This window comes from Bos indicus, chromosome 5 (assembly GCF_029378745.1).
Source record: "Bos indicus isolate NIAB-ARS_2022 breed Sahiwal x Tharparkar chromosome 5, NIAB-ARS_B.indTharparkar_mat_pri_1.0, whole genome shotgun sequence".
Lineage (NCBI taxonomy): Eukaryota > Metazoa > Chordata > Mammalia > Artiodactyla > Bovidae > Bos > Bos indicus.
Genome location: NC_091764.1, coordinates 48820283 through 48846865, shown reverse-complemented (window position 1 = coordinate 48846865; position 26583 = coordinate 48820283). Strand labels below are relative to the sequence as shown.

Genomic DNA, 26583 nt, shown 5'->3' with positions numbered 1-26583 from the left:
AAAGGAGGTGAAGGAGCTGACAGGTAATTTCCTTCAGTCATTAACGCTACAATGCATTTTCACTTTGTTCAGATATAAAGTGTTTTTCTCGTGACTCTTGCGCAGATGGGTAGGCCAATAATTGCCCTGAGGCATAAAAACATGGAAGAACCTAAAAGATAGAACTTTCAGAATCTTCCTTACCACATCTTTCAGGTTTATCTTTTTCTTGGACCTTACTGAGCCTCTACTTTGTAGCCCACCTAATTCTCTTCAAGGCACTTCAGAGTTTTTTTTTAGCTTTCAAAATCTTGGTATGGAAGAGAAGACCCTTGTATGCAAACTCATCATCATTTCTATTTATCAGCATTGTCAAGTTGCAAAACATATCTTAGATATCAAATATCAAAACATGTCTTATAATATGTATAGGAAATTCCATTGAGAATAATTACTAGTTTGTCCATATTTCCAGATGTGCTAAAAGCAAACCATTTACAAATCTAAGTTATGACTACATGTCCACATGCTCCAGTCATCAGGGGGTCTTCTAGACAATTTGGAAGGTTCTCATGTAAATGTGTGATTAGTTAACATAGCCTCTAAGTTCAGTGTAGGTACCAAGATGCACAGAGTTCCCTGGCCTTAAATATGAGTGAGTGTCCGTCAATTAGTTGTATCTGACTCTTTGCCATCCCATGAAGTATAGCCCACCAGGGTCCTCTGTCCATGGAATTCTCCAGGCAAGAATACTGGAGTGGGTAGCCATTCTCTTCTGCAGGGGACCTTCCTGACCCAGGGACAGAACCCAGGTCTCCTGCATTGTAGGCAGATTCTTTACCATCTGAGCCATAATAGTCCCACCTAAACAATATGGCTCTGAGCAATTCCAGGGAAGAAAAATGAGGATATAAAGTCCAACAGAAAGAAAACATGCCATAAGTAACTTCTTTAGAGTTTTCAAGATGAATTTTTCCCTTTAAATGGATAAATACAAATTTGAGTCAATATACAAACAGTTCCCAGTGGCACTAGTGGTAAACAATCTGCCTGCCAACGCAGAAGAAGCAAGAGACTCAGGTTCGATCCCTGGGTCAGGAAGATTCCCTGGAGTAGGAAATGGCAGAGCTGGACACAACTGAGCACACACAAAGAGTTCATCCATTCAGTAAATACTTACTGATGTTACCATGTGACACCGTTCTAAGCAGTGGGGGTGCTTTAGCAAACAAGACAAAAACCCCAGGCTTTTGTGGCACCGAGGTCTCAATGATTTATTTTGGAGATATTTTGTGACAGTTAAATATTTCAATCATTTAAAACATCTAGAAAAATAAAGCAAACATTGATACATGTTTAAAGCTACAGACTGGTTAGAATTCAAAGTAGCTGCAATGTTTGAGTCTGCAACTACTAGATTCTTTGGGTCTCAACTTTAATAACCTAAGTTCAATTTGCCTGTATTTTAACTTCACAACAGATGCATAAGTGTCTTCTGAGCATATTGTCTAATGCTTAAAAAGGACCAGGTGGAGAATTGCACTTGCTGTGATCCATTGATTTGGATGGATCACGTGGTTTAGTTAAACTTCTCAGGCCTCAGTCTCCTCCTTTAGCCATAAGACCAATAATACTACACTAAAGTAGTTAAAAAAAAATTTTTTTTTGGTGTGGAAAGACCTGCCATTTGAAAGGTTAAAACTGTAATGTTACTGTTCACCATCAAACATGTCTTTCATTTTAAAAAGTCATTAAAAAAACTCACACATCTAGCATAGTTCTGCAAAATTATGCCAAATGCAAATAGAGGAAAATAAAGTCTTATATATTTTTGATTAGGAAAACCTGAGGCAATCTTGGCAGAAAACTAAAGATGTGACATCTTCATCTTCTGAGTAAATCAATAGAAAAGAATTATTTTACCAATCTAAAATTATGCTCAATGAATATTAATATGAAGTATTTTCTATCTTCATCATGTAAAGATCTAATAAACTCTAGGTTTAAAATTCTGCTCATTTTATTTATATATTTGTAATATCAACCTGACAAATTCAACTTCCAGTGAAAGATGAACACATGAAAAATCCTCTCACCCTAGGTAAAAATATTTTTCCATATATATTCACCTCTTTTGATATAGGAGGCATTTAAACATAACTGTTATGTTAACCTCAGTACAGAATGATTTGAAAGGAACTAGGAAACAATGTTCAGAGGTTAGGAGATACATAGTTTATGAGTTTCAATAAATTCACTTTTAAAGTAAAAGTAGAAATTAAGGAAAGATGTATAAATTGCACTAATTACACTTGCCCACTTTTCAGTTTTGAAATGTAAAATAGAAATTTTATTCCTTTTCTGCAAATTCCACTTGTCCTGTTTTCTGTTTATAAATTTTACCTGTAAGACCGTTCAGGTAATAAGAATTATAATTGAACACCTTTTTAAACATATTTCAAAGAATTTTGCTTAGAAAACAAAATCTGACTTTAGTTAGCCTCATTTTCAGGGACTTGTATATAACCTGTGCTCAACTCAAAATAGATTTCTTTCAGTTCCCAAACATGTGGTGCATGTCTGCAGTACCTGACTCTGCACACCTATCCTGCTGCCTGTAATGTTCTTTCTCCTCTTTTCTGTCCCATGTTCTCCTGCTCACCTCTCAAAACCCAAATTAAAGAGCACTTGTTCTCTGTAGGTTTCCCTAACATCCCCCGCTGCCGCCGATGACATCAGTTCACATATACCTCTGTATACAACTGCATTATAATCTAATGATTTGATTATGATTATGCACCCTTGCTAGGCTTCCCAGATGGCTCAGTGGTAAAGAATCCACCTGCCAATGCAGGAGATGCAGGTTTGATCCCTAGATCAGGAAGATCCCCTGGAGAAGGAAATGGCAACCCACTCCAGAATTCTTGCCTGGGAAATCCCATGGACAGAGAAGCCTGGTGGGCTACAGTCCATGGGGTCACAAAAGAGTCAGACATGACTGAGCCTCTAAACAACAACAAACAACAAATCCTTTGCTAAGAACGTGATTTTCAAAGGGAAGGACCGTATGGTATGTGTTTTTATAACCTCAGCACTTAGTACATTGTCACAAACTAGGCACTGACAATAACAAAGATATACCTTATGGGAGACATCCATATACCTTTACACAGACACACACTTGCACAAATACATGTGCACACCTGCACACATACACAGAAAGAGACAGAAAAACCCCTTAGGCAGTGGGAGACAGAGTACAATATGAACAATGTGCACTCAGAAAAAACACACGCATAAAGAAAAAGACCTCAAAGGGAGAAACAGCACAGGCTCTCTATTTCCAAGGAATAACAGAAACGTGAAAGTTACCATGTGCTTTTGCAGCAATAAGCCTATGAATAGAGAGCCCTTTTACTGAAAGCTAGATGGAAATGAGGTCAGATGTTGTGAATTCCAGTGCCATCTAGGTTGTATAATCGAGACCAGGGTAAATTAGAACAACTCAGAAAAACTCAAGTAGATTGAACATAACTCACATGGCATTCAAGTACACACTGATGTGCCACCAACTGCACACAAACTAACTCTTCTATAGACATAAACAACAAACTTATTCTGATTAAATAGCTCTTCTACACTGAGACAGGCACAGTGCTCACACAGCCTCAGCCTTGGTCATGCAAGCCACTGCCTCCCAACAAAGGAAGAAATGAGAAAGGCAGGCTAGGCCAGAGCTCATCCTCAATATCACATGATTATATGCTGCTCCATGAATATAAATCATTCAACACAAGTAGTCATCCATGCCCCACGCTGTGCTGACAGCCATTCATTCTCCCAGCAATACTTACTGAGCATCTACTCTGGGCTTCACTTTCTGCTCAGAACAGGGGTCACTGAGAAGAAGAAGGTCCTCCCAGCATTAACACCTATATGACAGTTCCTACTCATTGGATTCCTGATGGTCTTGGTTGAGAAACATTCCTGCTGCCTTGGTTTCATGGGATGACAGAGACAGAGTGTTCCAACAGGCCAAGCCTTGGCTTGATGGAAAATGTTTTTTGTTATCCAACTCAGGTATTTTACTGGACCATCCAGTTTGTATTTCCTCTTTTTGTTCCCTTCTGATGCCAGAAGGCAGGCACTTCCTAACTGTTAAAGATCAAGAGTTTTCTATTTCATGCAATGCTTAGGCACATAGGAGTCTGTAGGAGAAAAGAACACCTTAGCAGCTTGAAGATATTAAACAGACCAGCAGAGTAATGAATGCTACCTGGATGCTTAGGAGCAAGACACACTGATTTGATTAATTTTTAATAATTCAAGTTACCCTCATTGCTCAGGCTGGGGGTACTGAGCTTAATGAGGCAATGAATAATGCCCTGCAATGGACTAAAATTCCCATAAACTTCCTGCACCTGCATTTCTGCAAAAAAAAATCCTACATCTGCTTCCAAAAACCTACTTTGGCCACCTCATGTGAAGAGCTGACTCATTGGAAAAGACTCTGATGCTGGGAGGGATTGAGGGCAGGAGGAGAAGGGAACGCCAGAGGATGAGATGGCTGGATGGCATCACTGACTCAATGGACTTGAGTCTGAGTGAACTCCGGGAGTTGGTGATGGACAGGGAGGCCTGGCGTGCTGTGATTCATGGGGTCACAAAGAGTCGGACACGACTGAGCGACTGAACTGACCTGAACTGAAGGAGGGGAGGTTATCTGTGTAAAGTGTATGTGTGTGTGCATGCATACATATGCATGAGTCGCCTCATCCCAGAAGGTTTGTTCTTTTTAGTCTCACCTTGTCTAATGCATCATCCACTTTCTCCTCTACATTTGATTTATAAAGATTCTAAATTATCAGTAAATGATGTTTTCTCTAAATGTAACCGATTGAAATATATATTCAAAACCTTACAGTTTCAACATCCCAAGAAGTAGATTTTCAGTAAGCTTTTTTTTTTCCAGCAGACACAAAAAATTAATAAAGCTGGGAAGATTTTGGAGACAAGCATTTGATTAGAAATCCAAAGATACAAGATTAATTTAAGTTGAACAGGTGTCACTGTGCAATTAATTTAATTAATGCATTTTCAAAGGGTTAAATGAGTTTGCAGTTCTTTAATAACAGAAAAAGATGCAGGAAAAATTCAAAAATATAAAATGGAAATTGAGAGACATGTTGTATATTTATCTTATTCCTGATCACTTCTTAAAAGATCAAAAAATATCAAGAAAAATTTTATAGAAAATTATCTTTGACCAAAAAAGAACATCAACTGACATGGCACAAAACTGAGTAACGCCCTATTCTAAGAATTTGGTGGTCATATTCTAAGAACTTTCTTGTCTCCATGATGCAGCGGTATGCAATAGTACAAGCATGATCATCTGAGCAGAATTGGGGTTTTCCTGTATTTGGAAAGGGATATTCACATCCTTGGGGCTATAAACCTCAGGTGAGTGTACCTCCGGAACCCAAGGCCTTTTCCTTCATGGGAACTTCCATCTTGATTGGAAGCAAATCCTCTGAGAGGGCCGTGAGTCATAGCAGCAGCATTGTGATGACCCACGAGAAACTCAGATTCACTCTTCCTGTCTATACTCACATGGGCGCCTATGCCAGAAAATTAGAAAAACTCTGTGCTTATTTAATCCCCAACTCTTAAAGTGCTGGGATTCATCAATACAGATACATTTGGAAGTAGTAGATAATCACAACCTGAAAATGGACTCTGTAAGGGTGCCTGATTTCCTGTTTCACCAATTTAAATGAGCTCCCTAGGGAGGAAACCATAGACAAAATGAAAGGGCAACCTATGGACTAGGAGACAATATTCACAAATGATGTGACTGACAAGAGGTTCATCTCCAAAATATGCAAAAGGTTCATACAGCTCAATATCAAAAAAACGAACAACCCAATCAGAAAATAGGCAGAAGATCCAAACAGATATTTCTCCAAAGAAGAGATACAAACAGCCAACAGGCACATGAAAAGATGCTCAGCATCACTAATTATTAGAGAAACACAAATCAAAACTATACCACCTCACATTGGTCAGAATGGTCATCATTAAAAAGTCTACAAATAATGAATGCGATCCATCACAAATGAAAAGATAGTTTTGACCACACAGGATTTTAAACCTCCTCAAAAAAAAAAAAAATATAAATGATAAGTTGAAAAAAACTACAAATACTTTACAGTGATGCCAGGAGCCAGCGTGAGGAACTCCGCCTGTGGCAAAGGTCATGAGGAAGGAGGCTCGGCATACGCAAAGGTGGGATTGAGCCTCAGGAGTCCCCCTGGCAATTCTCGAGCATCTACCCCCAAAACCAGAGTCTGCCTACTTTACTGCTTTGTGCTCTCACCTACACCTCTGACTTTATGGGGAACTGTCCCCCACCACCTCTCTCTCTCTGAAAAAGAGTTAACTTACAGCTCCAGTTAATAAAGTTCCTGGACGTGACAAGAGTGTTTTAGTTCACAAACTCCTTTGGAAGTTCTCTAGCCTGCCTGAACAGGTTCTTCCGGCCACATGTGATTGTTCACAGCCTCCCAACCGTGAGAGGCACGAGATGTTCTAAACTTTCTAAATACAGATTCCTTTGAGCAGTTAGAAGATTATTAGTATAGTATAGTGGGTTGATTAGAAATTATATTGGTGAAGGGTTTTCATTTATTGGGCCAATGTCTGCTGCTAAGTTTCCATATCCCTTACCTACTGTGTCCCTGGGAGTGTATTGATTAATATAGTTGGTGTATAGGAATGTAAGTAGTAGCTTTAATGTTTGTGACCTTGGACCCTTGAGTTAATTCTTTTCTTGTTATAGCCCACCACATTTTTGCCCTATAGGAATGCAACTTTATCTAATGCTTTCAGAGGGTGGCGCCTGACTTTAGAATAATCACCTTTAGAGAAAAATAAGTTTTCTGAAGAAAGGGTCATAAAATGTTAACAGGCCTCCTGGCCAGAAGATGATGTAAATCACCTAAACTTTTGCATATGATAAGTTTGTAGGAAGAAAGCCTGGCTTCGATAAGGATCAAGGACTGCTGACCTTGCATGACTCTACCCCTCCCCCCATTATCCTCTATGCACAACTTAAGGTATAAAAACTACTTTGGAAAATAAAGTGCGGGCCTTGCTCACCGAAGCTTGGTCTCCCCATGTTGTTCTTTCTCTCACCTTCTGGCTGAATTCACATCTGGAGCATGGAGGCTCGCCAAGCCTACTAATTTTGCCTGGGCTTCTAAGATCTGACCGGGGAGGCCTTAGTGTCTCCTCTACTTCGGGAGAATGGGAGGACGCCTGCAAACTCCTTGTCTTGGAGTTTTATTGGTTTTCCGCGTAAACCAAGTTATTCAGCCTCTTTTCTCCACTGAATTTTTTCACTGAGCTATCCCTATTTAACCACTCTTTATATCTCTAATTAACACTTAATTAAGCTATTGTCTCCTGATCACCGACGTCGTCTCCCCTTCGAATTCCCTGGATCTACCGGAGCTGGACCCCGGCACAGTGAGCTTTGCAAATTAATGAAAAGAACCACAAAAAATGAGCACAATGTACAGACATTTTACATTGTCTAATACAAGAAAATAGTCTCCTACCTCAATAGGCATTTAAAAAATCAAATTAAAAGAACATTGAGAAACCACTTTTCACTTTTTAAGCCAGCTAAACAGCTAACATGATTAATAACCCATGTTGATGAGACTGCAATAAGTCAGGCTGTCTGCCACACTGGTAGCCAGGGTACCAATGGGTGCAATCTTTGCAGAAAGTAATTTGGGATTTTGGCAATTTGTTCCAAGAGCCTTATAAAAAGTTCAAGTTCATATCTTTTGACACGATAATTTTACCTCTAAGAAACTATTTTAACAAAATAATGAGAACTCACTGTTTGAAGATGACATGATCCTCTACATAGAACACCCTAAAGACTCCACCAGAAAATTACTAGAATTAATCAATGAATATAGTAAAGTTGCAGGATATAAAATCAACACACAGAAATCCCTTGCATTCCTATACACTAATAATGAGAAAACAGAAAGAGAAATTAAGGAAACAATTCCATTCACCATTGCAACGGAAAGAATAAAATACTTAGGAATATATCTACCTAAAGAAACTAAAGACCTATATATAGAAAACTATAAAACACTGGTGAAAGAAATCAAAGAGGACACTAATAGATGGAGAAATATACCATGTTCATGGATTGGAAGAATCAATATAGTGAAAATGAGTATACTACCCAAAGCAATTTATAGATTCAATGCAATCCCTATCAAGCTACCAAACGTATTCTTCACAGAGCTAGAACAAATAATTTCACAATTTGTATGGAAATACAAAAAACCTCAAATAGCCAAAGCGATCTTGAGAAAGAAGAATGGAACTGGAGGAATCAACCTTCCTGACTTCAGGCTCTACTACAAAGCCACAGTCATCAAGACAGTATGGTACTGGCACAAAGACAGAAATATAGATCAATGGAACAACATAGAAAGCCCAGAGATAAATCCATGCACATATGGACACCTTATCTTTGACAAAGGAGGCAAGAATATACAATGGATTAAAGACAATCTCTTTAACAAGTGGTGCTGGGAAATCTGGTCAACCACTTGTAAAAGAATGAAACTAGAGCACTTTCTAACACCATACACAAAAATAAACTCAAAATGGATTAAAGATCTAAACCTAAGACCAGAAACTATAAAACTCCTAGAGGAGAACATAGGCAAAACACTCTCCAACATACATCACAGCAGGATCCTCTATGTCCCACCTCCCAGAATATTGGAAATAAAAGCAAAAATAAACAAGTGGGACCTAATTAAACTTAAAAGCTTCTGCACAACAAAGGAAACTATAAGCAAGGTGAAAAGACAGCCTTCAGAATGGGAGAAAATAATAGCAAATGAAGCAACAGACAAACAACTAATCTCAAAAATCTACAAGCAACTCCTACAGCTCAATTTCAGAAAAATAAATGACCCAATCAAAAAATGGGCCAAAGAACTAAATAGACATTTTTCCAAAGAAGACATACAGATGGCTAACAAACACATGAAAAGATGCTCAACATCACTCATTATCAGAGAAATGCAAATCAAAACCACTATGAGGTACCATTTCACACCAGTCAGAATGGCTGCGATCCAAAAGTCTACAAATAATAAATGCTGGAGAGGGTGTGGAGAAAAGGGAACTCTCTTACACTGTTGGTGGGAATGCAAACTAGTACAGCCACTATGGAGAACAGTGTGGAGATTCCTTAAAAAACTGGAAATAGAACTGCCTTATGATCCAGCAATCCCACTGCTGGGCATACACACTGAGGAAACCAGAAGGGAAAGAGACACGTGTACCCCAGTGTTCATCGCAGCACTGTTTATAACAGCCAGGACATGGAAGGCAACCTAGATGCCCATCAACAGATGAATGGATAAGAAAGCTGTGGTACATATACACAATGGAGTATTACTCAGCCATTAAAAAGAATACATTTGAATCAGTTCTAATGAGGTGGATGAAACTGGAGCCTATTATACAGAGTGAAGTAAGCCAGAAAGAAAAACAGCAATACAGTATACTAATGCATATATATGGAATTTAGAAAGATGGTAACAGTAACCCTGTATACGAGACAGCAAGAGAGACACTGATGTATAGAACAGTCTTTTGGACTCTGTGGGAGAGGGAGAGGGTGGGATGATTTGGGAGAATGGCATTGAAATATGTATAATATCATATATGAAACGAGTCGCCAGTCCAGGTTCGATGCAGGATACTGGATGCTTGGGGCTGGTGCACTGGGACAACCCAGAGGGATGGTATGAGGAGGGAGGAGGGAGGAGGGTTCAGGATGGGGAACACATGTATACCTGTGGCAGATTCATTTTGATATATGGCAAAACCAATACAATATCATAAAGTTAAATAAAATAAAATTAAAAAATATATTTTTTTCAAAAAAAAAAATAATGCAATGAACTTTAAGATTCTGCTACACACATTAATCCAACAAGTGTTTTTTGAATGCCCATTCTGTGCAGGGCCTTATATTGACAGTCGTGGTGTATTGACCATCTATTACTTTAAAAAAGAATGGTTACTGTGATATTTTTAGTATGCAAACCCTAAAATCAATCTACATAACATACAATAAGGGAACATAAATTATGGTATGTTCATAAAATAGAATATTATAAGCACATTAAGAACTTTCGGAAAAATCTGCAATGACATGGGAAAATGCTTATGGTAAAATGTTAAAAGCCAGAAAAACATCATGTAAAAACAATATATAATATTACTACAATTATGTAAAAAAAATAGACTCAAGGCAGAAGGAAATATTGGAACATGTTAACATAAGAGATCTCTGTATTTTTCTAAAAGTCATAAAACCTGGGCTCTAGTTTCAGCTCTGCCACTTACTACTAATATATGACTTTGGGAAAGTCAGTTAAACCTCACAAGCCTCGATTTTCTAATTTTTAAAATGGAGATGTAATTCAAGCCTTGACTCTCTCCCAGAACATGAATTAGATAATGTAAGAATTGGTGCTTTGTGAGCTGAAAAGTTCTAAATACCTAACTGCATACTATACTTTCTAAGCAAAGAAGGATGATTAGGTCTGAAAGACTGAACCCTTTTCTCCCACTTTTGCATTTCTCTTCTCTACTTCGAATTCCTATTTAATACAATGTTCATTTAGGGGAAATTTTTCTTGATTTATCCCATTCCCTCTCAATCACTTAGTTTGTATCTTTGCCACACTTATATGCATTACATTAATTAGCACTTGTTGGCCAAGTATATTTCATACAGTGACTTTCTTTTTTTAATCTGGAATCATTTATGAACTGAATTTTTAGGAAATTCTAAAACTTCCATTTCTTCACGCCTATCCTAATCTTTTGTCCAAAGGAAATTGGGACATAACAACTGATTTGCCCTAAAATCAATAGCTGTCTTCAAGAAAACATCCTGTAATCTCTCTGATGGATGACATTTGGATCTAAAATAGTATTCCCACCACTATTATATTTTAAGCATAAACCTTTCTCTGAGGCAAAGACCACCCACCTGATGCCTTGTGAGGCACTGTTCCCAGAAGAGGGACATTGACAGTTGGGTCTGCCATGATGCCTTTATCCAAGGAGCGCAAGGACAGGAATTCATAGAAGTATTCTGCCTACAACAAAAGGCATTGACAATCAGTACCATGGAAACCACAGAGAGTGGGAAGGCACTTCTCAATTTATCATCCCTCTGATGGAATACTGACATTTTTCACCATCGGAATTCTGGAACACACGACACCTATAATATTGTATAGGCGTAACTCTCTCTTCTGGGTTTTAGAACTCTAGAATTAGACTGCTTGGAGAGAAGTGATTCTTCCAAAACATTAATAACACATATCCAAGATATTTACAAGGTAGCCTTTTAGCTTAAAAGGATTGAGAAAAATGCTCTGAAGGAAATAGTTGATGTCAAAACAATCTTCAACTAGCCCTTATAAAATCCATCTGTTTCTTGGGTCATTCTTTAATTCTTTTCAAATGTGAAGTGACTTTTTTGATCAGAATTTGGAAAGACATAATAAATAAGTGATAACAAAAGCAAAAACCTAAGTGCAAAAGAAGATATGAAAGTCCAAAATTTAATGATCTTGGTGTTAACATTTATTTTTCAGTATCATTTCCTTTGGAAGGTTTATATAATCTTGGTGTTAACATTTATTTTTCAGTATCATTTCCTTTGGAAGGTTTATATAACATCTCAATTTAATTATGGAGAGAAAAAGTCTAAAAATGTAAAAACCACCTCTGCAATATGACAATAAGCCATAAAACTTTACATGGTAAACATTTTCACTTTCCCACTGAATCTAGTTGAGAAGTTGATTCTTGTTACTTGAATGGCCACGAACTACTGATAGTAGTAATGTATAATCTCACTGTAGAGCTTTGATGCTTAACTGATTCTCATCTGGGTTATTAAAGGGACTTGTAATGGAAACAATGTGTTCTTGCTTAGGAATAAAGAACAATCAATAAATCATACAGATACCAAAATAAAAGTTAGGCAGACTAAGTGGTTCTGCAGTTATCTGCAGAGATATCCAGAATTTGGATTGGTTAATTAAGCTGATTACATAAACATGGGCTAGGAAGAGGTTTTAAAAATACAGCCTTTCTTACATGCAGTATAAAAAATTTACATGCATTATAAAATTTATTTTCCAACATGGAAGATATAAGAGATACATGGTAGACTGATACACCTTTCTGCTTTAAGTCACAATATCAATGTATTAGGCATTAAGAACTTCATGAGTAAAATAATGTAAAAGGTTAATCTTAGAAGGTAATCTGTAGGGATACTGTCACACCTGTCTCAAGCTGAAAAGCGCTTCAAGGTTTTACCAGGTCAAAAAGAGCACCTTCATTAACCAAAATTCCACTGCAACTGTTTCTTTGACTTGTGGCAATGGTTCCATAAGACCACTGTGAAGGGTTTCCTGGGTGGGTAAAAATGTTGTGTGAATTAATTTTACTAAATTCATTCATTAGGAGGGCCTTGAGGATAAAGAGTCATCAAGAGTTAATTCCTACCCTGTTTAAGGGAAGGCAGAGAATTGCAAGAAGTCTGATGAAAGGAGTATCATCAGGAAAGGTCATTCAATTGAATGAATCCCTTTGAAAGCAAGAACATTAATTATGTCCCTTCAAGAAAACCAATGATTATTAAAAGTGAGCTACATCTTAGATGGCATTTCATGAATTCAAGTGTTTTAAATGACTTCTACAAGCTGTACTTCCATCTACACTTTACTAGATAATATTTATCATTTCACATTTTGTTCTAAAACATATCTTGGTTGGCATTATAAAGGATTTGGTGCTGTATGCCTTTATAGTTAGTAACTTTTGGTTATTTATATTACCAAATACAGTAATAATAACTAGCAACAATAAAACATCACTCACGAATGGCATACTACAAGCCAAGACTTACTCGAAATATTTGTATTTGTAGTACATTTAACATTGGAAAAGGGTTGAGTGAACAGAGTGCAAATATGTTGAAAATAAAACAATTCAGTTTTATTGAAAATAAAACAGTTTGAAGCTATATTGCTTCAAATACCGCATGTTATCATTTGTTGCTCCATAATTATACCTTTGAGCTTTATCACATTATACACTAAATCTATGTTTATGTGGATGATATATTTTAAAATTGCATTTATAAAAACAAATGTAATTTCAGCAAGTTTTAAAAATTATTTTTTGGGTTAATAAGAAAAAGGATGAAAGATGAGAGATGAAGATTAAAGAGAATGACTGCATAGGATTGATGATAACTGATTTTTTGCCTTTTCTCTCTCTCCCAAATTTTCTACATATGGTTCCATGCCTTTCATAGTGAAATAAACACACTAATTTAACAACAGACATAAATCATATACCCTGCTTTCAGTTCTGTGTGGCTGATGATAATCACCAGCTCTACTTGTATAAATCTCTGATCATAGACGAAATATTCTTCTTAGGCTTCTATTTAGCATGGCTGTGCTCAGGTAACAATGTATTCAAATCTCTTGCTCTTCTTCCTGAAACTGTGCTTCAAGAAAACAACACTCAGTATCTAAGCAGCTTCTAAATGTCTCTTTCAGAAGCTTTTGATGATGTTCACCCAATGTGGGACAGAAAGAATTTCACCCAGTCCAAAAACGTAACTTCCTAGAGCCTTTGGGTCTCCTGTTATTATCGTTTCATAACAAACAAACAAACACAACCTTTGCCAGTTTCTTTTTAATTTTTTTTTTAAATTATCATTTGGCATGCTTCAAGTCTTAGTTATGGCATGTGGGGTCTTCGTTGTATCCTGCAGGATCTTTCCCCGTGGCCTGTGGTCTCTCTTGTTGTGACGGGCAGGCTCAGTAGTCGCAGCATGTGGGATCTAGAACATACAGGCTCTGTAGTTGTGGCACACAGGCTTAGTTGCCCTGTGGTGTGTGGGATTTTAGTTCCCTGACCAGGGATTGAACCCGAGACCCCTGTATTGCAAGGCAGACTGCTAACCACTGGACTGCCAGGAAAGTCCCTCCTGTTGCTGTTTTTCAGTATGATCATGTAAGGTGGGTTGGGAAGCATGAATGTGCTATACTCAGTCCCAGAGAGTTTATAATTTGCGTTGGCATGACCTCACTGCAGGATGTAGCTGGGTTTAATGAACTCATCTGGCCAACCAATACTCTGATCTAATCAATCACAAATTTCACAGTAGGGTGACCCTTTGATTTCTCTGAGAATCAGTAAACATCATGGCTTTTCTGCTACAATTCTAAGACTGTATCACAAAGCAGGAACTGGTTAAAATGGCTTCTTCTTTGGATTTTATCAGCAAAAGACAGTTGCCAGAGAAACCCATTTTTATTTGTTTGGCTTTCTTTTTAGAGATATTGATGCTCTAATCTCTAAAATAAACAATTTTCTTCATATATGGTATATTTGTTTTTAAAAGAAGTTTATGTCCACTGCCTTCTTAAAAACTCTAAGTTGAAAATCACTTAGAAATTGACCAATTCTTTGTCTGATAGTGAAACAGACTTCTTTCAAAGTTTCACTGTCATTATAAAGCAATCTATCCAAACCACCAATACCATATAAATGTTTTTACAAATAAATCATCATCACCATGAAGTAGAGATGAAATAAATTCCTCATTTAAATTAAGGGCTTAAACACTCCTCTCAAAGTCATAGAGAATGGTTGATGAAATAAGTGATAGATTTATTAATGTTATAACTCCTAGATAGGACTTTCTGCTTTTACTTTATTTATAATATAATAACTATTCTTAGTCCCAAACTCTCTCCTGGAAAAACTTATTTGGGGGCAAATAAAACCTAAATTCTATGCCAAAGGGAACAGAGAGCTAGCTTTAAAGTTTGGGAACAAGTCTTACAAATTTCAGATTTATTACTAAGATAAAAGGAGCCCAGAGTATGAACTGTAATAGGGAGGTAGCATGCTGGAGAGCATAAAACCTCTATTAGGAAAAAGTACATTTTGTTACACTCAGTGACACTAGTGGAAACTCAGGTAGAGGTAACCAGGGTGCTTATTTAGGAATCACATGAAAAGATTGCCTTGTACTCAAACAAAGAATGGGTCTATTCAGAAGAATAATTCACTTCTAAATTAAGTTGCTGAGAAATCTTGCTGGCCTGGTTTGCCACACAGTAAATTTTCTTTTCATACAGAAGTATAAAAGACACCCAAATATTATCAAGGAAGGAGTGCTGGAGCCCATTTAACTTGCTTCCAAGCAACTTGGCTGAATATTCAGGTTGTTCCTTCCAGAAGAGAGGAAGACATCATTTAAAATACAAATGGGACAACTCAGAAGGCCTTCACTCTGGCACTCTTTTTTGAGTAGACATAGAGAAAGGAAGCATAGAATTGCATTAACCATTGGAGGGAATGGAGAGAATCCAGTATTTCTTTTTTACCTTTGAAGTTCTGAGTTTATGGTGTACACTTAATCTAATAAGCACAATAATTGCAGGAACCTCTGAGTTAAGAATCAAAGGTTCTTCATAAAACCATGGTTCTCAAACCCCTTTCAACTTCACGTATTATGATGTTGGCCTAAGCATTCACGGGAAAATACTAAAACAGTAAAGACATCGTATCTGCCCCCCCTAAAATTTTAAGTAATTCAAAAATATAGAATATAGTGCTGTAAAGTTTGCAATTTTACAAATAATTTTTGCTAAGTGTTTACTATACTCCAGTCACCGTTCATTTAATTCTCACAAAAACCTACTACTATTATAGCATTCAAGTATGTTCCGATTAGCCAGGCCCTGAGCGTGAGAATTACTAAAGGAATATAAAATAGCTCCTATACAGTATGTGAAAGGCAAGAAGAAATCTACTAAAATAAGAAAGGAAAATAGTTCAATGTTGAAGTTCCAAACAAAACGAATAAGCATGCCTAATGCTTCAAATAATCTGACGCCTGAATGTCTAGACCCCAAATTGCCAGATCTCGCATTCTTCCTCAGCATTCTTCTTGTCACCTCTCTGCAAAATTTCATCCTTCAAATTCACAACTCGTTGTCCCTGGATTCTGTGACAGTCTGCTGATTCTTCTCCCACATCTTGCTTTTCCTGCATTTCCTTATTAAGGCTCCTGTCAGCTCAAAATCTCGGAAAAATCATTAGGACCCAAGCCTCAGCTCTTCAATCTTTATATTCTGCCATAAAACTCCTGCACTTTCACAGACTGAACTTTTTGCTCCTGAGCAACGAGCTGCGCGGTGTGAATAGTTCACAGCACCTCATGGCCGTGCTTGTGCTCACAGAGCCTCATTCATCACCTGCCCAAAACAGCTTCCCCATCTGATTTCTTAATTTCTGTTGACAGAATTATTATTTTTTCATGGCAAAGGTACTGAACCTCAGAGTTGTCATTTCTTGCCTCTTCCGATAGCCAGACACCAAAATCTTATCGTTTGTCTCTCCATAATCTCTTTTGAGTCTGTCTCTTCCATTCCCATTGCTTCCATCTTAACTCAGACTTTATTTCCTCAAGGTGGCATTACTGTAAAATTTCTGAAATATCCCCCCTCCCTGCCTCTTTAATGCCATAACAAAAACTAATGTATCTAACTGAAACATCACTTTTTTTTAACATCACTTTTTTATTAAAGTCGGAGAAGGCAATGGCACCCCACTCCAGTACTCTTGCCTGGAAAATCCCATGGATGGAGGAGCCTGGTAGGCTGCAGTCCATGGGGTCTCGAAGAGTTGGACACGACCGAGCGACTTCCCTTTCCCTTTTATTAAAGTATAATTTACAATATTGTGTTGTTTTCAGGTGTATCATATAGTGATTCAGTATTTTTGAAGATTATATTCCATAATAGGCTATTACAAGATAGTGGGTATAATTGTCAGTGCTATCCAGTATATCTTTGTTGCTCATCTATTTTATATAGACTAGTTTTATATTTCTTAATTCTATACTCCTAATTTTTTCTTGGGGATGGTCTTGATCCCTGTCTCCTGTACACTGTCACGAACCTCCATCCATAGTTCATCAGGCATTCTATCAGATCTAGTCCCTTAAATCTATTTCTCACTTCCACCGTATAATCATAAGGGATTTGATTGAGATCATACCTGAATTATCTAGTGGTCTTCCCCACTTTCTTCAATTTAAGTCTGAATTTTGGCAATAAGGAGTTCATGATCTGACTATGCCAAAGCCTTTGACTGTGTGGATCACAATAAATTGTGGAAAATTCTGAAAGAGATGGGAATACCAGACCACCTGACCTGCCTCTTGAGAAACCTATATGCAGGTCAGGAAGGAACAGTTAGAACTGGACATGGAACAACAGAGTGGTTCCAAATAGGAAAAGGAGTATGTCAAGGCTGTATACTGTCACCCTGCTTATTTAACTTACATGCAGAGTACATCATGAGAAATGCTGGTCTGGAGGAAGCACAAGCTGGAATCAGGATTGCCAGGAGAAATATCAATAACCTCAGATATGCAGATGACACCACACTTTATGGCAGAAAGTAAAGAGCTAAAGAGCCTCTTGATGAAAGTGAAAGAGGAGAGTGAAAAAGTTGGCTTAAAACTCAACATTAAGAAAACTAAGATCATGGCATCTGGTCCCATCACTTCATGGCAAATAGATGTGGAAACAGTGGCTGACTTTATTTTTTGGGGCTCCAAAATCACTGCAGATGGTGACTGCAGCCATGAAATTAAAAGACGCTTACTCCTTGGAAGGAAAGTTATGACCAACCTAGACAGCATATTAAAAAGCAGAGACATCACTTTGCCAACAAAGGTCCGTCTAGTCAAGGCTATGGTTTTTCCAGTGGTCATATATAGATGTGAGAGTTGGACTGTGAAGAAAGCTGAGCACAGAAGAATTGATGCTTTTGAACTGTGGTGTTGGAGAAGACTCTTGAGAGTCCCCTGGACTGTAAGGAGATCCAACCAGTCCATCCTAAAGGAAATCAGTCCTGGGTGTTCATTGGAAGGATTGATGCTGAAGCTCAAACTCCAATACTTTGGCCACCTGATGCGAAGAGCTGACTCATTTGAAAAGACCCTGATGTTGGGAAAGATTGCAGGCAGGAGGAGAAGGGGATGACAGAGGATGAGATGGCTGGATGGCATCACCGACTCAGTGGACATGAATTTGGGTAAACTCCGGGAGTTGGTGATGGACAGGGAGGCCTGGAGTGCTGCGGTTCATGGGGTTACAGGGAGTCAGACACAACTGAGCGACTGAACTGAACTGAACTGAAACTCCTAATTTGCCTTTCCCTAATCCCCTCTGCCTTTTAGTAATCACAAGTTTGTTTTCTCTATCTGTGAGTCTGTTTTGGTTTTGGACATAAATTTTCCCTGATGGCTCAGACGGTAAAGAATCCACATACAATACAGGAAACCTGAATTTGATCCCTGGGTTGGGAAGATCCTCTGGAGAAGGGAATGGCAACCCACCCCAGTATTCTTGCCTGGAGAATTCTATGGACAGAGGAGTCGAGGGCTACAGTCCACGGGGTCACAAAGAGTTAGACATGACTGAGTGATTAACACTTATTTGTGTTATTTTTTCAGACTCCACATATAAGTGGTATCATATAGCATTTTTCTTTTCTTCTCACTCACTTCACTAAGCATAATATTCTCTAGATCCATCCATGTTGCTGCAGATGGCAGTAGTTCTTTCTCTTTTATGGTGGAGTAATATTCCATTGTGTTAGTTGCTCAGTTGTGTCTGACTCTTTGTGACCCCCATGAACTGTAGCCTGCCAGGCTCCTCTGTCTGTGGAATTCTCCAGGCAAGAATACTGAGGTGGGTCAGCCATTGCCTTCTTCAGGGGATCTTCTTGACCCAGGGATCAAACCCGGGTCTCCTGCATTGCAGGCAGATTCTTTACCATCTGAGCCACCAAGGAAGCCCTGGATTTAGAAAAGGCAGAGGAACCAGAGATCAAGTTGTCAATATCTGTTGGATCTTAGAAAAAGCAAGGGAATTCCAGAAAAACATCTGCTTCATTGACTATACTAAAGCCTTTGACTATGTGGATCACAACAAACTGTGGAATACTCTTCCACTGGGAATACCAGACCACCTTACCTGTCTTCTGTGAAACCTGTATGCAAGTCAAGAAGCAACAGTTAGAACTGGACGTGGAACAATGGACTGTTTCAAAATTGGGAAAGGAGTACATCAAGGCTGTATATTGTCATCCTGCTTATTTAACTTCTATACAGAGTACATCATGTGAAATGCCAGGCTGGATAAATCACAAATTAGTATCAAAATTGCCAGAAGAAATATCAACAACCTAAGATATGCAGATGATACCACTCTAATGGCAGAAAGTGAAGAGGAACTAAAAAGCTGTTGTTGAAGGTGAAAGAGGAGAATGAAAACCTGGCTTAAAACTCAACATTCAAAAAACAAAGATTATGGAATCTGGTCCCATCACTTCACAGTAAACAGATAGGGAAAAATGGAAACAGTGACACACTTTATTTTCTTGGGCTCCAAAATCACTGTGGACAGAGACAGCAGCCAGGAAATTAAAAGATGCTTGCTCCTTGGAAAAAAAGCTAAGACAAACCTAGAGAGTGTATTAAAAAGCAGAGACATCATTTTGCCAACAAAGGTCTGTATAGTCAAAGCTACAGTTTTACCAGTAGTGTGGTACAGATGTGAGGGTCAGACCATAAGGAAGGCTGAGCACTAAAGAAGTGATGCTTTCAAACCGTGGTGCTGGAGAAGACTCTTGATAGCAAGAGTCCCTTGGATAGCAAGGAGATCAAACCAGTCAATCCTAAAGGAAATCAATCCTGAATATTCATTGGAAGGACTGATGCTAAAGCTAAAGTTCCAATACTTTGGCCTCATTATGAGAAGAGCAGATTCACTGGAAAGGAGCTTGATGCTGGGAAAGATTGAGGGCAGGCGGAGAAGGGGGTGACAGAGGACGAGATGGTGGGATGGCATCACCGAGTCAATGGACATGCTGCTGCTGCTGCTGCTAAGTCGCTTCAGTCGTGTCCGACCCTGTGCAACCTCATAGACAGCAGCCCACCAGGCTCCTCTGTCCCTGGGATTCTCCAGGCAAGAATACTGGAGTGGGTTGCCATTTCCTTCTCCAGTGCATGAGAGTGAAAAGTAAAAGTGAAGTTGCTCAGTCGTGTCTGACTCTTCGCGACCCCATGGACTGTAGCCTACCAGGCTCCTCCATCCATGGGATTTTCTAGGCAAGAGTACTGGAGTGGGGTGCCATTGCCTTCTCCAGTCAATGGACATGAGTTTGGACAAACTCTGGGAAATGGTGAAGGACAGGGAATCCTGCCGTGCTGCAGTCCATGGGGTCACAAAGAGTCAGATGTGACTGAGCGACTGAACAACAGCAGTATTCTGTTGTATGTATGTACCACATCTTTATTTACTCCTCTGCTGGACATCTAGGTTACTTTCATGTCCTGGCTATTGTAAACAGTGCTGCTATGAACACAGGGGTGCATGTATCTTTTTGACCTAGTATTACTTTTGTCACATCACCATTCCCCTGTTTCTCCTTATCTCCAGGATAAGGCCTTTGGCCTGTTTGAATGCTCTCCAAAATTTGGCTCCATGTTTCTCTTATTTTTTAATATTCCTCAACAGGGACATGCTGCTGGAGCTCAACTGGCCTACTTTGAACATACCAGAGCCATGCCTGTATTCCAGTGTTTTCACTTACACTGACTCGTGTGTGTGTGTGCGCTAAGTTGCTTCAGTCGTGTCTGACTCTTTGCAAGTCAGACTGTAGCCCACCAGGCTCGTCTGACTGTAGGACTTCCCAGGCGAGAATACTGGAGTGGTTGCCATGCTCTTCTCCAGAGGATCTTCCTGACCCAGGGATCAAGCCTGCCTCTCCTGCAGCTCCTGCACTGCAGGCGGATTCTTTACTGCTGAGCCACTGGGAAGCCCATACTGACCTGTGATAGGACTTAAACCAATTTGGCCCTTAAACATGTACCACCATATATTATTAAGAAATTTTTCACATGGGTATATCATGTATTCTCATGTACATCTTGGATTCTTTGTGTTAAGAATGGGATTATATTTTTTTCCGGCACTCTACTGGAGATTCACTCAGCCTTTAAATATTTGCTGAATGAATGAATGACCTACGAGGAAGCATTCAGATGTGTAAGCCCAGTGCATCCAGAACACTCTGTTGTGGTGAAGTGGCATTAGCCTCTGATTCTACTGACAAGCAGCAGCTTCTCTGTTTTGGCAATTGGTAAATTACTTTTACGGGTCGCAAGAGTCTCTTTTATTTTGCTGTCTGGCCAGTCACCCCAGCATACATAGAGAATAGTGAAGGTTTTGGAAGAAAAGATCAAACAAACATTGACATTTGATAGCCAGCCAGTCTGGGCATAGTTTGTAACTGTTTCATGCTTGTTTAGGGACAAAACCTTGGCAATCAGGCTCCCAGAAAGAATACAAGCAAATAATATAAACAAGGTCCAGTTCTAAAACATGACTTTATCCAGTGCTCTTCTGGTTCATATTTTCTACTTGCATCTCTCCTATAAGTTACATATGTATAATTATAAAGACAAGTAATTTGTATAAATTTTAAAGTTAATTAAATTTGTGAAATTCACTCATTTGTGTCCGACTCTTTGCTACCCCATGGACTATACAGGCCATGGAATTCTCCAGGCCAGAATCCTAGAGTGGGTAACCTATCCCTTCGCCAGCGCATCTTCCTGACCCAGGAATTGAACCAGGGTCTCCCGCATTGCAGGCAGATTCTTTACCAACTGAGCTACCAAATTTGTAAAGTTGTATAAATGTACATAAACTTTGTGTTCTGTAAATTACAATATGCAATTGCAATGTCACTAAAATATCAACAATGACTTTTTTCCTGCTTTCTTTTGAAATTGGCCCTAAGAGGAATTTGCTTCAAGAACAAAAAGAAAAAGCACCTTCTCATGCAGGGTAGTTATTTCATCATGTCGCTGGCTTGGATGAAATTGACACTGAGATTAACAAGGCTTAAAGAGAATTTCAATTTGCCTAGTTCTTCTATTCTAGTAATCATTTTTTATACACCCTAGACTAGACCACAGTCAGTGGACCGGTTGAGGGAGTGAAGTTATTGGAATATAATGGTAATACTAAAACTTAAAGTCCAAGTAAACACACCCGGGACCACAAGAGTTTTGTAAACTAAAACTGGCAGGAGATCACACGCTTTGGCTTCACATGCATCTGAAATATCTAAGACATTTTCCATTTTTTCCTCCTAGGGTTTGGAACTATCCTTGCTCATGCAAACCAAAAACAGACCTGGTTATCCGACAAATCCCTGGCTAGTCACTCTCTTTTAAGAGTCCTAAAGATAGGAAAGCAATGCAATAGAGAATTAAATTGCTATTTTGTATTAGATAAAACCAAAAGTTAGGATTGCTTATTTTTTTTAATGTATTTTTTGTGGGACAGTTAAAGAGTTGACTCATTGGAAAAGACTCTCATGCTGGGAGGGATTGGGGGCAGGAGGAGAAGGGGATGACAGAGGATGAGATGGCTGGATGGCATCACTGACTCGATGGACGTGAGTCTGAGTGAACTCCGGGAGTTGGTGATGGACAGGGAGGCCTGGCGTGCTGCGATTCATGGGGTTGCAAAGAGTCGGACATGACTGAGCAACTGAACTGAACTGAACGAGGAAGTAGAAAAGCAAAGCATTAGACAATAAAAAAGGTTTTCTTAAGTTCTTTTGAAGACTGAAAAAATGGAGAACAGCGTAAAGACCATGTCCAGCTTCCCTGGTGGCTCAGTCAGTAGAAAGAATATGCCTGCAATGTAGGAGACCTAGGTTCGATCCCTGGGTCGGGAATATTCCCTGGAGAAGAAAATGGCATCCCACTCCAGCATTCTTGCCTGGGAAATCCCACAGACAGAGAAGCTTCCCAGGCTATGTTCCATGGGGTTGCAAGAGTTGGACACAACTTAGTGATTAAACCACCACCACTAGCACCATAGACCATGTAGGCTCTAAAGAAAATCCTGTTCAGCACACATTCATCAGACTCCCAAAATTTTCCTTGGAAAGAGCAATGGAGGTGAGGTAAGAAATAGATGGGTCCCCAGACTGAACAGCTGGTCTTTGTCAAGTGAAATAAAATTGAAGATTTGTTCTTATTCAGACACTCGAAGGACAAAGCTAATGGCAGAAGCTGAGCTCTGCTAAAGATATAAGATGACCTTTCCTGAGGTCAAGGAAAACTTCCCTGTCTTGCACATGTGCAGGAAGGCTCCTTGGGGGTTAAAAAAGGAAGGGTCACCACCCATAATAAGTGTGGACATACTCCAACAGGCCTCTGCAGGGGGACCGTCTTAGCAAAAGGTTGCACACGTGTATTGAGCAGGGTCTATGAATCAGTCAGGTGTAAGGAAAAAATCTAATTGGCCAAAAGTAAACAAAGACCCAGAAGTACTATCCTATATAAATGATTTAAATCACTTCTTTACCATGCCCCTTTTTAGAGAGGATGCCCATGTGCTTTCTGTCTGGGTCTGCATCTCTGCCTAGCTTCTGACGTAGCTGTGCTTCTCATTCAGGATGCCCACACTCCTCTCTGGGTGTGTATTTCTGCCTTGCTTCTGTCTTAAACAAACTGCTTCTGTGCTCTCACATGTTACACTGTCTCTGATGACAAACTCTGTGCCTGTTTTTACAGTTTTTGCCTCTATGAAACATTCTTGCTTTCAAAGGAGGTAAGAGCCAGGGAAACTTTGCCTCTAGCCCCTCGTGGCCTAGCAGCTAGGATTCCTGGTTTGTATCTAGGTTTCAACTCCTGGGCACTAAGATCCCACTTTAGGACTGTTCACTGCTGTCTTTCTGAGATCACAGGCAGCAGTGGGGCCTCTGATCTCGAGGCTTCTGGGACAAGTACCTCCTTCTTAGAATAATCTTGCCCTGATTCAAACATTTGCAAAGTTATGGATCACTGCCAACCTAAAAATTAGGCCCTAAGAAGGAGGATTGTTTGGGGCAATATTGAGTGGGGTAAGGTAAGGAACATCATTCCAAGAGGTGCAGATGGCACTTTGGAGACTAGGGACAGTCTATAAGTATGGGGGGGAAACCGTGTGGAGGAACTCAGGAGCACAGCTACAATTTCTCCCAAGTACTACGACAGAAAAGTTATTGGAGACCATGGGAGGGCTAATAAAGCAGTCTGAATGGTCTTAGAGGAGATGGGAGAGGGAGGGTTCAGTTCTAACAAAGAAAAAGGAATACTTTTTCTATTTTTCCCTCCACATCTCAGGATTTATATTTGAATATATTTTTGTTAAAGCTTCAGAAGCATCACTGGGTATTCATGCATTGGCTAGGGTGGGGGAGAATGTACTAAGAGTTATTTCTTTAATAATTATTTAAAAACTGAGCAATCACACTTAGACCTCATTTATTCTTCATCAGCATCTCATCTCCTTGTTCTCTCCTTCACACAATTCACATGGCAGTGTATTTCAGCACATCACATTTTGGGGGGACATAATGACACTTACAAAATGTACCAATAAATTTGGGTAGTACATATACATATACTTCCCTGGTGGCTCAGACAGTAAAGCGTCTGTCTACAATGCGGGAGACCTGAGTTCGATCCCTGGGTCTGGAAGTTCCCTGGAGAAGGAAAAGGCAACTCACTCCAGTACTCTTGCCTAGAAAATCCCATGGACAGAGGAGCCTGGTGGCCATGGGGTCGCAAAGAGTCGGACACGACTGAGCGACTTCACTTTCACTTATACATAGCAAAGTCAATATTGTGTTTCTTCCAGAGTTCTTTATAATATATAGTTATCTCTAGAGGTATACACGGAGAAGGCGATGACACCCCACTCCAGTACTGTTGCCTGGAAAATCCCATGGGCAGAGGAGCCTGGTGGGCTGCAGTCCATGGGGTTGCGAAGAGTTGGACACGACTAAGTGACTTCACTTTCACTTTTCACTTTCATGCATTGGAGAAGGAAATGGCAACCCACTCCAGTGTTCTTGCCTGGAGAATCCCAGGGACGGGGGAGCCTGGTGGGCTGCCGTCTATGGGGTCACACAGAGTCGGACACGACTGAAGAGACTTAGCAGCAGCAGCAGAGGTATACATATTTCATTCTATTGATAAAAAGCGCTAAAATTTTTAATGGGCTTAGAAATATTGGGAGATATTGTCAATGATGGCTTATCCCATATTTAATATCAGGTCTTATTTTTCTTAGTTTCAGCTTCAGGTAATTTTATTCAATTATTTAATATATTTTTCTTGAATCCACATGGACAGTATTAACTTCTTTGATAAAAATCATAAAAACCAGACTTTCCCCCTTAACTTTATGTTTTAAAAAAGATGCATCAAACTACCTTGGTAACGGCTGTGAGATAGGCCTTAATTTGACTGCTTTATTCATATAATTTCAATTTCATATACTAGAATACTATGTGACAAGATATCTTCCAATGCCCAGTTGTTCTGTTCCTACCTAAGAGCCAAACAGAAAAAAAAAAAAAAATATGTAACCTCATAATTAGATTCACAGAGGCCAAAATTTACAGAACTAGTTGAGTAATCAGTTCAGTTCAGTTCAGTCGCTCAGTCGTGTCTGACTTTTTCTGACCCCATGGACTGCAGCACGCCAGGCCTCCCTGTCCATCACCAACTCCCAGAGCTTGCTCAAATTCATGTCCATCAAGTTGGTGATGCCATCTAACCATCTCATCCTCTGTCTTCCCCTTCTTTACCTGCCTTCAATCTTTCCCCAGCATCAGGGTCTTTTCCAGTGAGTCAGTTCTTCACATCAGGTGGCCAAACTATTGGAGTTTCAGCTTTAGCATCAGTCCTTCCAATGAATATTCAGGACTGATTGCCTTTAGGATGGACTGGTTGGATCTCCTAGGAGTCCAAGGGGCTCTCAAGAGTCTTCTCCAACACCATAGTTCCAAAGCATCAATTCTTCGGTGCTCAGCTTTCTTTATAGTCCAACTCTCACATCCATACATGACCATTGGAAAAACTATAGCCTTGACTAGACGGACCTTTGTTGGCAAAGTAATGTCTCTGCTTTTTAATATGCTGTCTAGGTTGGTCATAGCTTTTCTTCCAAGGAGCAAGCATCTTTTAATTTCATGGCTATAGTCACCATCTGCAGTGATTTTGGAGCCCCCCAAAATAAAGTTTGTCACTGTTTCCATTGTTTCCCTATCTGCCATGAAATGATGGGACCAGATGCCATAATCTTAGTTTTCTGAGTGTTGAGTTTTTTGTTTTTTTTTTTTTGAATGTTGAGTTTTAAGCCAACTTTTTCACTCTCCTCTTTCACTTTTATCAAAAGGCTCTTTAGTTCTTTTTCACTTTCTGCCATAAGAATGGTGTTACCTGCATATCTGAGGTTATTGATATTTCTCCTGGCAATCTTGATTCTGGCTTGTACTTAA

General features: G+C 39.3%; 1 protein-coding gene across 3 annotated transcripts in view; it reads right to left on the bottom strand.

Moving 5' to 3' along the window:
- WIF1 (WNT inhibitory factor 1) overlaps positions 1-26583 on the bottom strand; it is a 92329-nt gene that overhangs the window by 24474 nt on the left and 41272 nt on the right. For all 3 annotated transcript variants that reach the window (XM_070788577.1, XM_070788579.1, XM_019960878.2), the window contains exon 3: positions 11096-11204. In XM_070788577.1, coding sequence (XP_070644678.1) covers positions 11096-11204 — 109 coding nt within the window. The remainder of the gene's footprint in view (positions 1-11095; positions 11205-26583) is intronic.